Source organism: Oncorhynchus mykiss, chromosome 21 (genome assembly GCF_013265735.2).
Source record: "Oncorhynchus mykiss isolate Arlee chromosome 21, USDA_OmykA_1.1, whole genome shotgun sequence".
Lineage (NCBI taxonomy): Eukaryota > Metazoa > Chordata > Actinopteri > Salmoniformes > Salmonidae > Oncorhynchus > Oncorhynchus mykiss.
In genome coordinates, this window is record NC_048585.1 from 23683419 (window position 1) to 23697101 (window position 13683).

At 42.4% G+C, this 13683-nt stretch overlaps 1 protein-coding gene across 2 annotated transcripts; it reads right to left on the reverse strand.

The window, feature by feature from the left end:
* Positions 1-5559: 5559 nt before the first annotated feature.
* On the reverse strand, positions 5560-9476 carry LOC110500078 (ubl carboxyl-terminal hydrolase 18). Of its 2 annotated transcripts, none has more exons than XM_036957357.1 (11): positions 9458-9476; positions 8609-8748; positions 8039-8135; positions 7777-7907; positions 7582-7661; positions 7322-7456; positions 7060-7155; positions 6801-6965; positions 6497-6625; positions 6356-6399; positions 5560-6241 (listed from the first exon to the last, which is right to left on the reverse strand). In XM_036957357.1, the coding sequence occupies exons 2-11, from the start codon at positions 8673-8675 to the stop codon at positions 6169-6171; spliced, it is 1017 nt and encodes a 338-aa protein (XP_036813252.1). In that variant the 5' UTR covers positions 8676-8748; positions 9458-9476; the 3' UTR covers positions 5560-6168. The 2 variants fall into 2 exon arrangements, with proteins under 2 accessions (XP_036813252.1, XP_021432906.2); XM_021577231.2 differs by lacking the exon at positions 9458-9476 and adding an exon at positions 8914-9405.
* Positions 9477-13683: the final 4207 nt, after the last annotated feature.

Below are 13683 nucleotides of genomic sequence, written 5' to 3' on the forward strand. Positions count from 1 at the left end.
CTGGTCTCACTCCTTTGAAAGTGTGATTGTGTGTGGTAGAACTAGCCTGGCTAGCATAGAACAATGTGGGGCTTCAGACAGTGTAACTTAGCTCAACAGAAGACTGATCATTCGTATGCTACGCTATGTTCAAAATCCTCCTCATCTTTAAGAGAACACCATTGAGAAGACCCATAGGACAGTCTGGGCTGGGGTTAAGAGGAAATGACCTCATAATCAGAAGTCCCCTCGCCAAATCTCAGTCAATCATGGCTCATGATAGACTGATGGTTTGTTGAATGTCTACACAACTACGAAAACGACAGTCTAGGCCTAAATGTTAAAATAATAACTCTGCTCTGTCCTCTTGACTAAGATCACACCCTATTATATAGCTGCCCTTCTCTCTCTCTATGGACCTCCACCCTTTCGGTCTGCAAGGCTGTGTGTGTCACTGTCATAGTAACTGGTGAGCTATGCCATGGTTCACATTCCACTGCCATCCACCTCCTGCCCTGCCCACATTTTCCCACAGAACTTTAAACCCTGTGAATGAGAGTCTGCCTTTGTTTTCATGCATTTTTCCTCCAGATCCCAGCAACTTCCCCATGGTAGGAATGCAGCCCGAATGCCAACACCAGCTACCTGCATTAGAGGGCCTTTGTCCGGAAATAGGAGCAGCTGAAGAAGAGAACAGGTCAAAGAGCTTTGACAGTTGATACCTCGGCTCGAAGGAGCCAAGTCCACAATCCTTAGCAAATGAACAGTACATACAGTCTGGATCAAAGTTTAAACATGGCAAAGGGGCACAAGCAGAGAGGCAAAAAAAGCATGTCTGCTCAGTTTGAGTCACAAGAGTTGGAGTCACGGGTCACAAGAGCCTCCCCCCACACGCCCCCCCCGCACAAATCATTAACTTTTCTGCTGATGAGAGAACTGATTGCACGCATAGCACACTCGACACGATCACTATCTAAGGTTGCGTCCCAAATGGCACCCTATTCTCAATATAGTGCACTACTTTTGACAAGAGCACTTCGGGAATAGAGAATAGGGTGCTTTGGGACATAGCCCAAATGTGTCAGGAGCTGATATAACACTGTGCTGTGGACTTATCATTTCAGCCCAGAGCTTGGAATGACGAGGCAGTCGTTTAGCCTGGAGTTCTAATTCCATATGTTCCTGCATGCTGACAGTACAGCACAGTGAGAGAGACCTGAGGATGCTAGATTAAATAAGCATAGTCTGGGCTTTCAGCACTGCTAAGAGAAGGGTTATAATCGGTGCATAAATTCATTAAAAGACGTTATGTCATAGCCTACATAAACTGGACTCTCGCTGAACAAATACAGTAATTTCTCAACAGAACAGCAATTTGTGATGAAATTCCTAAACCGATGCACCTATTTCCTGACATGATATGGCAGCATGCTGCTCTTCTGATAGCGTATGAATATTGTTAAATTTGATAGGCTACATGAGGCATGAGTAACTCCTTGAACAAGAAACCCACATTCTCAAAGTAAACTTGAGAGGAATCTAAACATTTGCAATCATTTCCAATACCAGGCAAAATAAAAAGCCACTGTATGTGTGGGAACCAATGAATGCCGCTGTACATGTTGGAGCAAGAGAATACAGAGGCTTTTGCGATGGCATGCACAGGCAGGGCCAGCTATAAGGGCCCTGTGTGAAGTCAACAGAGAGGACCGTTTCTCCCCTGTAACCTGAGAAGGCTTATCTCACGGAGTGAAACAGATCACTGATCTGGCCTGGAATCCCAGTCTGACAACTAACGAAGATAAGGTGCTAACAGAGGGATAGTAATAGAGGTGGAATGAATAGAGACTGGGACATCGTATCATGTTAGCTGTTAGCCAACGCGCTGAAGAAGATTAGACTGTCTGAGTTCATTTCCTGGGTGAGCAGCAGACACTGCCAACTGTCTACAAACACAAAGCGAACCAAATCCGAACCACACTTCTCACTCAGTCTAGAATCTTTAGTTCTGGTGGTCAGACATATGATACAACATCCTCTTAGAAAATGCAGACGTGCGGCTTTAGTTTTACGACCCTCACGCCAACTAGACTCATAGGGAGCAAAGCTGACTGAGGGGAGCGGTAAACTTCATGAGGTCCAGACTCCCTCTGGAGAGGATATATTATATGAACTCAGAAGGGGAAAGCTGAATCACGGCAGCCCATAGATGACCTATAGATGTTTCCAGACAGTTTAATTTATGAGTGAATCTTAGACAAGGGTTACTGGTAAGAACCTAGGACTATTAGGAATACCATTTAGCCAGAGTATCGTAGGAACACATGCCTGCATTCACAGTCAGTCAGTGCTGACATCAATATGAGTCAAGGGTCATGACCCTAGAAGCAAAGGTGAAGTGCCACAGGCCCCCAATCAAAGTACATCCACAGGGATACCTCCACAATGAACTGACAGATGGATGTCTCACTGCTCAGCAGATGGAAGACCATCCCAAAATAATTAGGCGTTGGCCTACATTTACCACTAGACGGTACAGCTATAATTTTTGATAAACCTATTGTGGCAGGTCAGAATCATGCACCTTTACTTTTCAAGAGACAACAAGTGGATAGTGTTTCAGTGCTACATTCCATTATATTATTCTACATTGATACGAATGGAAATATCAAAGTGATGCAAAAGACATTCCCATTCAGCTCTTGTTTGTTATTATTTACATCCTCCCTTCACCATGGACACCAGGGCCTGCACACTCAACACGGAGAGCGAAGCAGATTCATTTCCTCTTTGAAAACCCATTTCATGACAGCCGGTAGATGAGCTAGAGATTTCATGATGACAGGTTGACTTGGATTAAAGTAGAAGAGTAGGCCTAGTCATGACAGGGTGGATGTCAGAGATGAAAGTCGTGGTCAGTGGACATTTGGAGGAACATAGGCTTTTCTTCACGGTGAAGTAAGTGAAAATTCAGCACTAAATCAAACTATTCTAACTAACGCCATTGGCAATGTCCTGGTTCTAGATACGAGATGGTGACTGCAAAGGCAACACAAAGGGGTGGTTTGTCTCTCAATCCTACGAAAGTCATTGTCCTCTGAATAATTAGAAAATGTTGCATTAGACTACTAAGCCCTGAGAGTCAACGGGCATTTCTGTGAATGGAATCCTCTGCACAACAGCATATACTGTAAACACTGCTCAAGAGGAAGGAAGGAAGACTGGACGGATGACACCAGTGATGTAACATCCCTCTTTCACAGCTACTAAGTCGATCAAAGCAGTGAGAAATGCCCGAAGGAAGCCATGTTGAATTCTGAAACTGCCATCTTTGGCAAGATAGACGGAATACTGGGATGGGTAGGGATATGTCACAAAGATTCACTCACATTCTCAAGCAAACCACTGACCTGTGTTCCTGAATTCCACCATAAACCATCCACACTCTCTTAGTAACTGGTACACACACATAAACAAAGAACCCAAAGCATTAGGAAGCCTTGTCCAAAGACAACACTAGCACTTGAGCGCTGCCACACTGCAAAGCCTGTAGAATATCATCGCCTAGATCAGTTTTGGGGGGAATTCAGTTCAGCTTTCAACTTACTCCAGAAACTTGTAATGGTAGAACGAATGCACAAGGTGCAATTTCGAAATTGGGTAGTACATCATCAGTTTTCCTTTTGTCATGTCAGTCATTTCATACCTTAGAGAGCTATTTATAACTTGTCAGAAATGTCCAGATCAAGTAGCCCATGTCAGCTAAAGCTTTTTAGCTAGGTGTTTCAGCCCATAGATTTTGTAGTGATGTTCGAGTCACTCAAATATCACATCAATACATATTAGACATGGCAAAATATATAGATTTGCAAGAAAATCTGCTTTAAAACTGCAAAATGTTCTCTGCACCCCATGACAAAATGTGTAGAATTGAAGGAAATAGGTTTTAAACCTGCAAAATGTTCTCTCTGCCAACAAGAGGGCTGTGGACAGTGTGTGTCACGAACAGTTCTTGTGCCCATAGAAATAGATGCCACTGTGGTCAGGCAATGAGTTCAGCTGACCCACATGCTAGTTTAGTCTCTTCCCTCGCTCTTGGCATGTCAAGAACTGTCACTGTTATGGGCAGAGATAAGTCACCTTGCCAAGATCTAGAAGAGTAGATCCTGTAAACACAATACAGTAACCAATACCCTCCAGACCGACTGAAAACCTTCCAAATACAAGAACGGTTCATAAGGTGCCTCCCATGTGTCCACTGTCCAGGTGGGTAATGACAGTACAAAGGACAGACGACAGACTAGGAGGCTCAACAATGGTGGTTTAGACATGTAGCGTGTGCCACCCGTATGAATAGGAGCTAATGTGTCGCCTATGTTAAGGTAAGTTAAGCGTACACTGGAGCCACATGGTGTGGTATGGAGGGGTGCGTCACGGCAGGTGTTCTCCCCGAGTGAACATTTTGGCACACGCCAGCCATCTTGTGATTATATAATTCATGCAATAACACCTGGTTAGTGTTGGCTTCATTGTAACTGGGCATCAATAATTAATTTACAACTATAATAGAAGAGAAAGAGACATAAATAGAGAAAGAGGTCTGTCATCTTACTCCAAGCTCAGGATTATTTTGGACGCATTGTTCTATGTCATTGTTTTACTGCCGTAAGTACTGAAATTCAAAACTGTTATTTCAACTATCAAGGTCAAATCTCTCCAGATGCAAACACACCTGCGTCCTATTTTTCTGTTCATTCCTCGTGTTATTATTTTTCTATTGTTGGAAAGTAAGTAAGAATCTCACTGCTTGTCTACACCCGTTGTTCACGAAGCATGTGACAAATGACATTTTATTTTTAAAAAAACAGAGCAGCATTCATAGGGGGCAGCCCAAAAATATATATCTGCCAATCAAGAGTGAGGTTTAAGACGCAGATACAAAACTGTCACGGTTATGTAGGGTCGAGAGTAGACTCAAGCGTCAACTCTAGAAATGCAACATCTAAACGGAAGTGACATGCCACTAAAAGCACTGTACATCACCACTGTACATACTGAATGCATTACTCTGCTACTGTCCGTTGACTGTGGGTGGGAGATGCCCACGTAGGCTACTACCTGTGGCACTGTGCAGATGTCTTCCATTCTGTCAGCGCGAGGCAGGCTGCGAGCACACGGGCACCATTTCAACTGGTCCTCAGTGTCTTGGCTAAGGTAGTGGGAACAGTTTTTTATTAACTATGTGTGAGATTCCCCAGACAGACGGCCTTTACCAAGTTTTACATGTACTCTAAAGTATGTACTGTGAAGTATGTTGAGAAGGAATAGGTGGATTGGAGATATTCTATCTGCCTCTCATTCTCCTTCTCTGAGAGAAAGATGATCGGCAAAGGACCAATAGAAGAAAAATAATATAGAAGAACAGAAAATAACAGAATAGAGAAGACTACAGAAGAACATAACATTTCAATGCATGTCATTCCAAACCACATTTAAGTACGAGTATTGAGCGAGCCTGTGTGTGTTTTAGGTCTTGCAGAGCTCACTTCAGTAACTGTAAAAAGACGCAAAACATTTTCAGGTGTTGCCTGGGAAAATGACAGTTTATTTCTCTGTTGACGTTATTATATTGGTAGTGAAATTGAAACAGAACAGAGTACCGGTAACTACTGTCTAAACCAATTGTTCTGAAACAAGGTGAGTCACATATTTCCATGTCAGGCAAATGTTATCACCAATGAGTCAATGGCCTTTTTCAGGTTTTCCCCCCCCAGAATACCTCAACTCAGCACACTCTTCAAACCACCCGTCTTATCGTGGTTTCAGAACGTGTGGTCTCTGAAGCTTACAAGATGACTGTACTAATGACAGGGTGAAGGGTCTTTGCCGCCACCTATTGGCTAAACTCAGTAATGCCCTATGAATGTCCAACGTATCCAGCATAAACAAGACCTCTAAACATATACACACCACACCAAATATACTTAAACAAATCCATGTAATTGCACATAAACAATGACCCATTACCCATAATTTTAAAGTGAAAATCATCAAGATAAATGACATCCCCAATGCTACATGAAGACAACAACCCCTCCACTAGGTAGTTCACCCTGCAGTGAGTGCACCTTGTGCTTGGTCCTTGATTCCTACGGTCTCCAGTCTCCACTCTTTATCCATTTAGCTCCGTTAGCCTGAGGAACACTCCTGTTGCTTTCCCTCTGGGGTTCGTCTGTAGAGCAGCATATATGCTGTGTCTTCTCTGTTAACAAAGGATAAGACACCTGTCAACTGATGCCCCCCCCAGAATTGATCATGTATATTACTGAGAGATGTCGCCATTCTAAAGAGAAGTAATTGTGTGTTAAAACCTTACCTTTGACTTCCTCCATAGGTGTTCTGTACTTTCTTCCAGCTAACCTGTGTTTGTGCAAATGTTAGGTTACTTTTAATGATACATATGCATAATACAAACTTGCTGAGTGGTGTAAACATTCTTCCACTCATTTTCTCTTACCTGCCGTACAGAACTATCATTAGCGTAGTACCAGCTTTGGTTCTTGTGACGAACGTATGCTGTGTAGTGTCCAAACATGGCAACGCCGGAGTGCACTATGACTGCACACAAACTGTACTGGCTGTCATTCTGAAAGAACGAACAAATACAATTTGATGTCTGTCAGTAAAGCTGTACTATTTCCCTCCAATTATGTTGTGAAAAAATGTAATTGTGTTTGTAGGTCCATGTGTAATTTGTTTATGAGCATTATGTAGTATATTAGCACACCTCAAACAAATATGGTAAACATATGCCTATCTACCTGTACATAACGTTCTGACAGTGCCTCTGCTGTCAAGATCTCAGAAATGTTCAGGGTTTCTGGGAAGGTGACTTTGTAGTGTAGTTTCCTGGTGTAACCATGGGAATTACGGAATCTCTTCAGGTGAAGACACAAGACAGGGGGCAGGGAGATGAGTTTGAAGCCCTACATAAGAAAGAACAAAATGGAGTAATTCAGTGAACAGGCAAATCACAACAGTCTCTACAATGGAACATCCTTTCAGTTATAAAGAGCTGACCTGTTGGGATGGCTTCTTCTCTCCACACCTTTCACAGTAGCACTTATCTCCATCCCTTAGCTCCTGACGCTTGAAGAAGAACCGTATGCAGTCCTCCTGGAAAACCACAGAATAGGAAAGACACAGAAACTCCATTTTAATTTTAAACAAACCACATCCTCCCTTTGACAGCTATCAAAAAGGGCAATGTAACATAACTAAGTACAATGAATAGAATCCCAATATAAGACAAAACTCAAGCTAAGTTTTAGGGAACCCTCACCAGTGAGTCATGGCTCTCCCTTATGTGCATGGGGAGGCTGAGTAGAAAGCTGGCCCCAGTTTCGATGTATTTACATTCTAGACACTGAAGGTATGTCTCCATGGTAACCTTGTACAGAGACTGAATCGCCTGAGCCTGGGGATGGAGAACACAGACAGAGAAACTTCCTATCGTATCATCTCCAACATGCTTTTTGTTGGGTGTCCCTGTTGTTATTTTTTAGTTGGATCTAATATTATGTCAATTTAAGTAGTACATACTAAGGCCTTGTCACTCATCTGTTGTTGGATAAGGTTTAGAATGGAGAGGAATACCTCATCTGCATCCTGCTGAACATAGACTGAGAAACACATTCTTGTCAATGTTAAAGTTACAGACAGAAAAATTATATTCTTTATAATCCATAAATGTTGTTTCTTTTTCTCTCCATGTAATGTCACGTAGACTATTCATACAGTAGATGTCATTTCTGTCCAGGCAGTGCAGGAAGTCTCGATGAGGAGCAGGCTGGGATTGGTCACTCTGCATGGCTAGTAGCGCCTTCCTCAGATACAAAGGGACACTCTCCTTGTCAACTGGGTTCCACCTAAGAACATAGCATTCCCAGCACTCAATGCTTTCCCACAAGCAGCCTGATAACTACCAGTAAACTAACTAATGTCTTTGTTACATGTTGATTCTTAATAGCAAAGTATTGTAACCTGCCACCTGGCTTACCCTTCTAGCAGATCTACCAGTTCCCAGGTGGCAGAGAAGGACTGCAGCAGAGCGTTCACACAGCATGACAGGCCATAGTTCATCAGACCTCTTAGGCCTATGGGCATCAATATGATCAGTACAACATAGCTGCATGCCTCAATTCTATCCAGACAGTTAAGTAATAATAATAATGTCTCACAGGAGGTTGGTGGCACCTTAATTTGGGGTGGACCGGCTTATGGTAATGGCTGGAGCAGAATCAGTGGAATGGTATCAAATACAACAAACCTATGGTTTCCATGTGCTTGATGCCATTCCATTCACTCAGCAGCCTTCTGTGCTTGTGTCCATATTGATCAATGCAAAGTGTGTGGTGTAAATTGCAGTGATGCTACTGCTGATTATGGTCAGAATTTCTTGCTGACCATGTGATCTGAACAGGCAAAACTCAGGACCCTATAGCGCCTAAGTAGGGTTCAGTTATAGGGAAAAGTGTAAAACAGGTCCCGTGATCAGGGTAAAATAACCAGCCCATTGGCTTGTTTCAGAATCTACTTTCCGTCATATGCATTCAATCCAAGCCCGTACCTTGTGCCCTACTCCCGATAGGTAGACTCCAACTACGGCCGCACATTGAGAGCATTCTTCGTGACATCACGGCTATCGTTTTAGCTGATCTATTGCTGGACTACTGTTGTTGAGTTAAGAAGTCCAAGGGGTCCACCTCCCTGTGAGTGAAATACAAATTAATAACTGGATCGTCATCATACATTCTTACATAGCGGAGTTTACTCAACTTTGAGAAACTCGTCTAACATTAGAGGTGCATTTTTTGTGAATCCAAAACACTGCATATAGCATAATATGTATTTATTTTCAACTATTTCACTTACTTTATCGATCTCATTGACGACCCACAGCCTTGGGGAAAAAAACATATGGAAAAGACGCGATTTGACGCGACTACCGCATCATCACTTTCACTTTCTATTTCTGGCAAACTTTAGGTAAAAACGAAACTAACGAAACTGAGTCCATGATATCGCCATCTGTCGGCCTTTGGGCTAAGTGCTATTCATTTCTACCGATTTCTATCTTATCTTATTGTTGGGCTTTGTTGAGGTCGCCACATACAGTATTTTAAAACAGCATTGAGTGTCATTTGCCTGTAAAATTCCATGTCAGGACTATAAAGTAGTTGACAGCGACAGTTTACACAAAATGACCTTCTGTTATGTAAAAGGTTGTCCACATAGTTCTAGACAGCTGTGTACGCAACAATTTTAAATCAGCATGGAGGCAACCTTGCGCAGCAAGAGAAAATATGGGACTTATGGGATATGGGACAAGATACATAACTATTGATGGGGACCTCCTTCAGAGCGGTACAGTATGAAACCCACATAGTTGGTTGGATGGCATTCCCTAGTGACAAACCTGATCAAACTGTAATTTCGTCCATGGAGAATGAGGATGAAGCTCCCAGGGGTTGAGGTTTTCATGGCAGGGGCGTTATTTCCTAATCCTAGGGTTAGCCAGCTAACCATAGTCCTAAAGCTAGCTAACCGGGCAAACAACCTTCCCGCCCTGCTCCGAGCCCTCCGCATGTTCCTAAAACCAGCCCTATAATACCGCTAAACTGGATTTGCCTTTTAATTGGGATTGGAATGATTTTAGTTGCCAATTTTAAATTGTTGAGCTAGGTAGGATATGGTTTAAAATAAAAAAAAGTGACCAGACCCGAATGGATACAATGATTTTTGGACCCGGTCACTTGTTTTTTATTTTTTATTTTTACCAATGATGATAAACCCTAAATTGCTGATATTTGTATTGCCCAATGAGAGGTTTTGAAGCCACCGTCCGCCATATTAGTACTCCTCATCAAGAGCAGTCCTCATAGACGGGTTGGATGTTTAGCAACAAAATCGACTTGTGCGCAACTATGGGGCAAAACAGATGGGGTTATCTTAGATGGTCGACAACATGTTAACTCTATTATGTCTCCAAATGTTTAATGGAAACATAAATATATTTGCATAATGAGCACTTGTTGTCTCTCAAATACATCGTTACAGTTGTTGATTGGCTTGCTAGTGAATTTTTGCCATAATAGCACTGACATAAAATCAGTCAAAAAAAAAATCTAAACAAGACATGGTATCAAGCACAAGATAAAACTAGCTGAAACGAGCCCCCTACAATTCCCCACATGGCAACTTCTTGTCTTTGTTAACAGCTATCTCACAGTTCAGAATCATAAAAAAAGCACAGCTTCTGGCCACATCAATGCTCGTGCATTATTTATGTGACGTTGTCAGCCAACCCATCATTACAATTACAATCACTTGGTTTAATTTCATTCTTGGTGCATAACTTTACACTTACATTCTGGTGTGTTCATAAGAATGAATAAAGTGCTACTTTAATGAGCAAAAATATACTTTCAAAATGTTTACAAAATTGTGTTTAATGCAAAGAATACAGATGGATTATATTCAAAAAATGAAGGAAACCCCTAATTGTGCAAACATTCAACTAATGCACAGCAGCAGATACTGTAAATGTACTGTACTATAAATGTATAAAGCTTATAATGTACACAACTACTTCATGTTGTGAGGTTCGCAATTTGCCATTATTTAATAAAGTGTGCAAAGCTATCATCAAGGCAAATGCTGGCTACTTTGAAAATACTCAAATATACATTATATATATATTTTTTTAAACACTTTTTGGGTTACTACATGATCCCATGTGTTATTTCATAGTTTTGATGTCTTCACTATTATTCTACAATGTAGAAAATAGTAAACATAAATAAAATCCAATGGAATGAGTAGGTGTGTTCAAACTTTTGACTGGTACTGTATATTTTTATGTAGCTATCCCACTTCGCGGAGAGTAGTTACGGTATCAGTACCTAATAATTTGGTCACTGGATCTGATACCTTGTATTAGAAATAATACTGAAGCTTCTGACAATTGTGAGAGCAAAATTGCAAGATTATGTTATAATTCTGTAATTGCATCAACTGGTTGTTTTATGCAACATAATAGAGGGTTCTTATAACTCTACTGTGTCTGTGTGAACTGAAAGTGGGCCTCTGGGGGATTTAAAACTGACAGGAGATTTATGATGTCTTTGGATGACACCGCATTCCAGAGTTAATGTTTCTGTACTGGGGTACCAGGGGGAGATGGCTCCAGTATGGAGCTGGGGGGCCAGACCCTGATCTCTAAACAGTTTTTACAGCAGATACTGTCTGTGAATTACAAGTATCTTTCATACAAATCTTTACATTGTGACCCATTCCATACATCTGTTGTTTACCATGTATACTGAAGGAGGATGGACTTTGCTATAAAATGCTGTAACTGAAACAAGCTTGTTCAGTTCTTAGTGATCACCTCCAGGGGTGATTACCAACCAGCTCCATTACTGCACTAATTAAATAATAAAGTTTGATTGTTTTGAAGAAATCTAAGCCTCTCCTTTTGATTACAATAATTCTACCACACAATTTACTACTGGAGAATACGGGTGACCACATGTCTTATTCAAATATCATTGTTGTTGACAATTTATGTAACCAAAATTATTCACAGTTGCCTTCTCATTTCCATATAATCTGTCACGGTTCTGCGCCCCAATAGGGCATAAGCCAACATCTCTCCTTATCGCTACTGCTAATACACTCAAATCATGTTCAAACAACATTTGAATATCTTTTTCCTTTTCTAACCATGGATGAGGCTTTCCTCCAGAACTTATAGGCAACCTTTTACCACTATCTTCATACACTCTACTGCCTCAATGTCGCTGTGGCTGGGACTTTCGTCCCTCTTACAGATCTGAGGGGAATACCCCCACTAGGGACCTATCCTACATGGAACCTACCCTACACCATATAAACTCAGCAAACTCAAGTCCCTTTTTCAAGACCCTGTCTTTCAAAGTTAATTCGTAAAAATCCAAATAACTTCACAGATCTTCATTGTAAAGGGTTTAAACGCTGTTTCCCATGCTTGTTCAAAGAACCATAAACAATTAATGAACATGCACCTGTGGAACGGTCGTTAAGACACTAACAGCTTACAGACGATAGGCAATTAAGGTCACAATTATGAAAACTTAGGACACTAAAGAGGCCTTTCTACTGACTCTAAAAAACACCAAAAGAAAGATGCCCAGGTCCCTGCTCATCTGCGTGAACATGCCTTTGGCATGCTGCAAGGAGGCATGAGGACTGCAGATGTGGCCAGGGCAATAAATTGCAATGTCCGTACTGTGAGATGCCTAAGACAGCGCTACAGGGAGACGGATAGCTGATCGTCCTTGCAGTAACAACACCTGCACAAGATTGGTACATCCGAACATCACACCTGCGGGACAGGTACAGGAAAGCAACAACAACTGCCCGAGTTACACCAGGAACGCACAATACCTCCATTAGTGCTCAGACTGTCCGCAATAGGCTGAGAGAGGCTGGACTGAGGGCTTGTAGGCCTGTTGTAAAGGCAGGTCCTCACCAGACATCACCGGCAACTACGTCACCTATGGGCTCAAACCCACCGTTGCTGGACCAGACAGGACTGGCAAAAAGTGCTCTTCACTGACGAGTCGCGGTTTTGTCTCACCAGGGGTGATGGTCGGATTCACGTTTATCGTCGAAGGAATGAGCATTACATCGTGGCCTGTACTCTGGAGCGGGATAGATTTGGAGGTGGAGGGTCCGTCATGGTCTGGGGCGGTGTGTCACAGCATCATCGGACTGAGCTTGTCGTTATTACAGGCAATCTCAATGCTGTGCGTTACAGGGAAGACATCCTTCTCCCTCATGTGGTACCCTTCCTGCAGGCTCATCCTGACATGACCCTCCAGCATGACAATGCCACCAGCCATACTGCTCGTTCTGTGCGTGATTTCCTGCAAGACAGGAATGTCAGTGCTCTGCCATGGCCAGCGAAAAGCCCGGATCTCAATCCCATTGAGCACATCTGGGACCTGTTGATTCGGAGGGTGGGGGTGCCATTCCCCCCAGAAATGCCCGGGAACTTTCAGGTGCCTTGGTGGAAGAGTGGGGTAACATCTCACAGCAAGAACTGCCAAATCTGGTGGAGTCCATGAGGAGGAGATGCACTGCAGTACTTAATGCAGCTGGTGGCCACACCAGATACTGACTGTGACTTTTGATTTTGACCCCCCCCCCCCCCTCCCCTTTGTTCAGGGACACATTATTCCATGTCTGATAGTCACATGTCAGTGGAACTTGTTCAGTTTATATCTCAGTCGTTGAATCTTGTTATGTTCATACAAATATTTACACGTTAAGTTTGCTGAAAATAAACGCAGTTGACAGTTAGAGGACGTTTCTTTTCTTGCTGAGTTTACTTACAACCGGTCGTTACACAATGGGCCTACTGAATAAACTCAGGTTTTCTCGGTCCGTATCCAATAATTGTTCAGCCTACAATTCTCAACTGCCCAAGATTTCAGAATGAGTGGTAACAGGTGAATGAACTGTGCCTACCATGTTTCTGGTACCGGCTACTGTTTCACTGATTCGGACTCTAGTTCAACTGTAAATAGTGGTGAACCCTGCTCGCAGCGCCAACTGTTAGCTTCTAAATAAACAGAGTAAAAACTCATGGACGAGTAG

Bases quoted from the DNA above. Each gene is read 5' to 3' on its own strand.
- LOC110500078 (XM_036957357.1), bottom strand. From the start codon at position 8,675: ATGTCACGAAGAATGCTCTCAATGTGCGGCCGTAGTTGGAGTCTACCT. The intron at 7,908-8,038 runs GTAAGCCAGGTG...CTATGTTCTTAG, and splicing joins CTGGTAGATCTGCTAGAAGG to GTGGAACCCAGTTGACAAGG. The intron at 7,457-7,581 runs GTATGTACTACT...CTCCATCCCCAG, and splicing joins AGATGAGTGACAAGGCCTTA to GCTCAGGCGATTCAGTCTCT.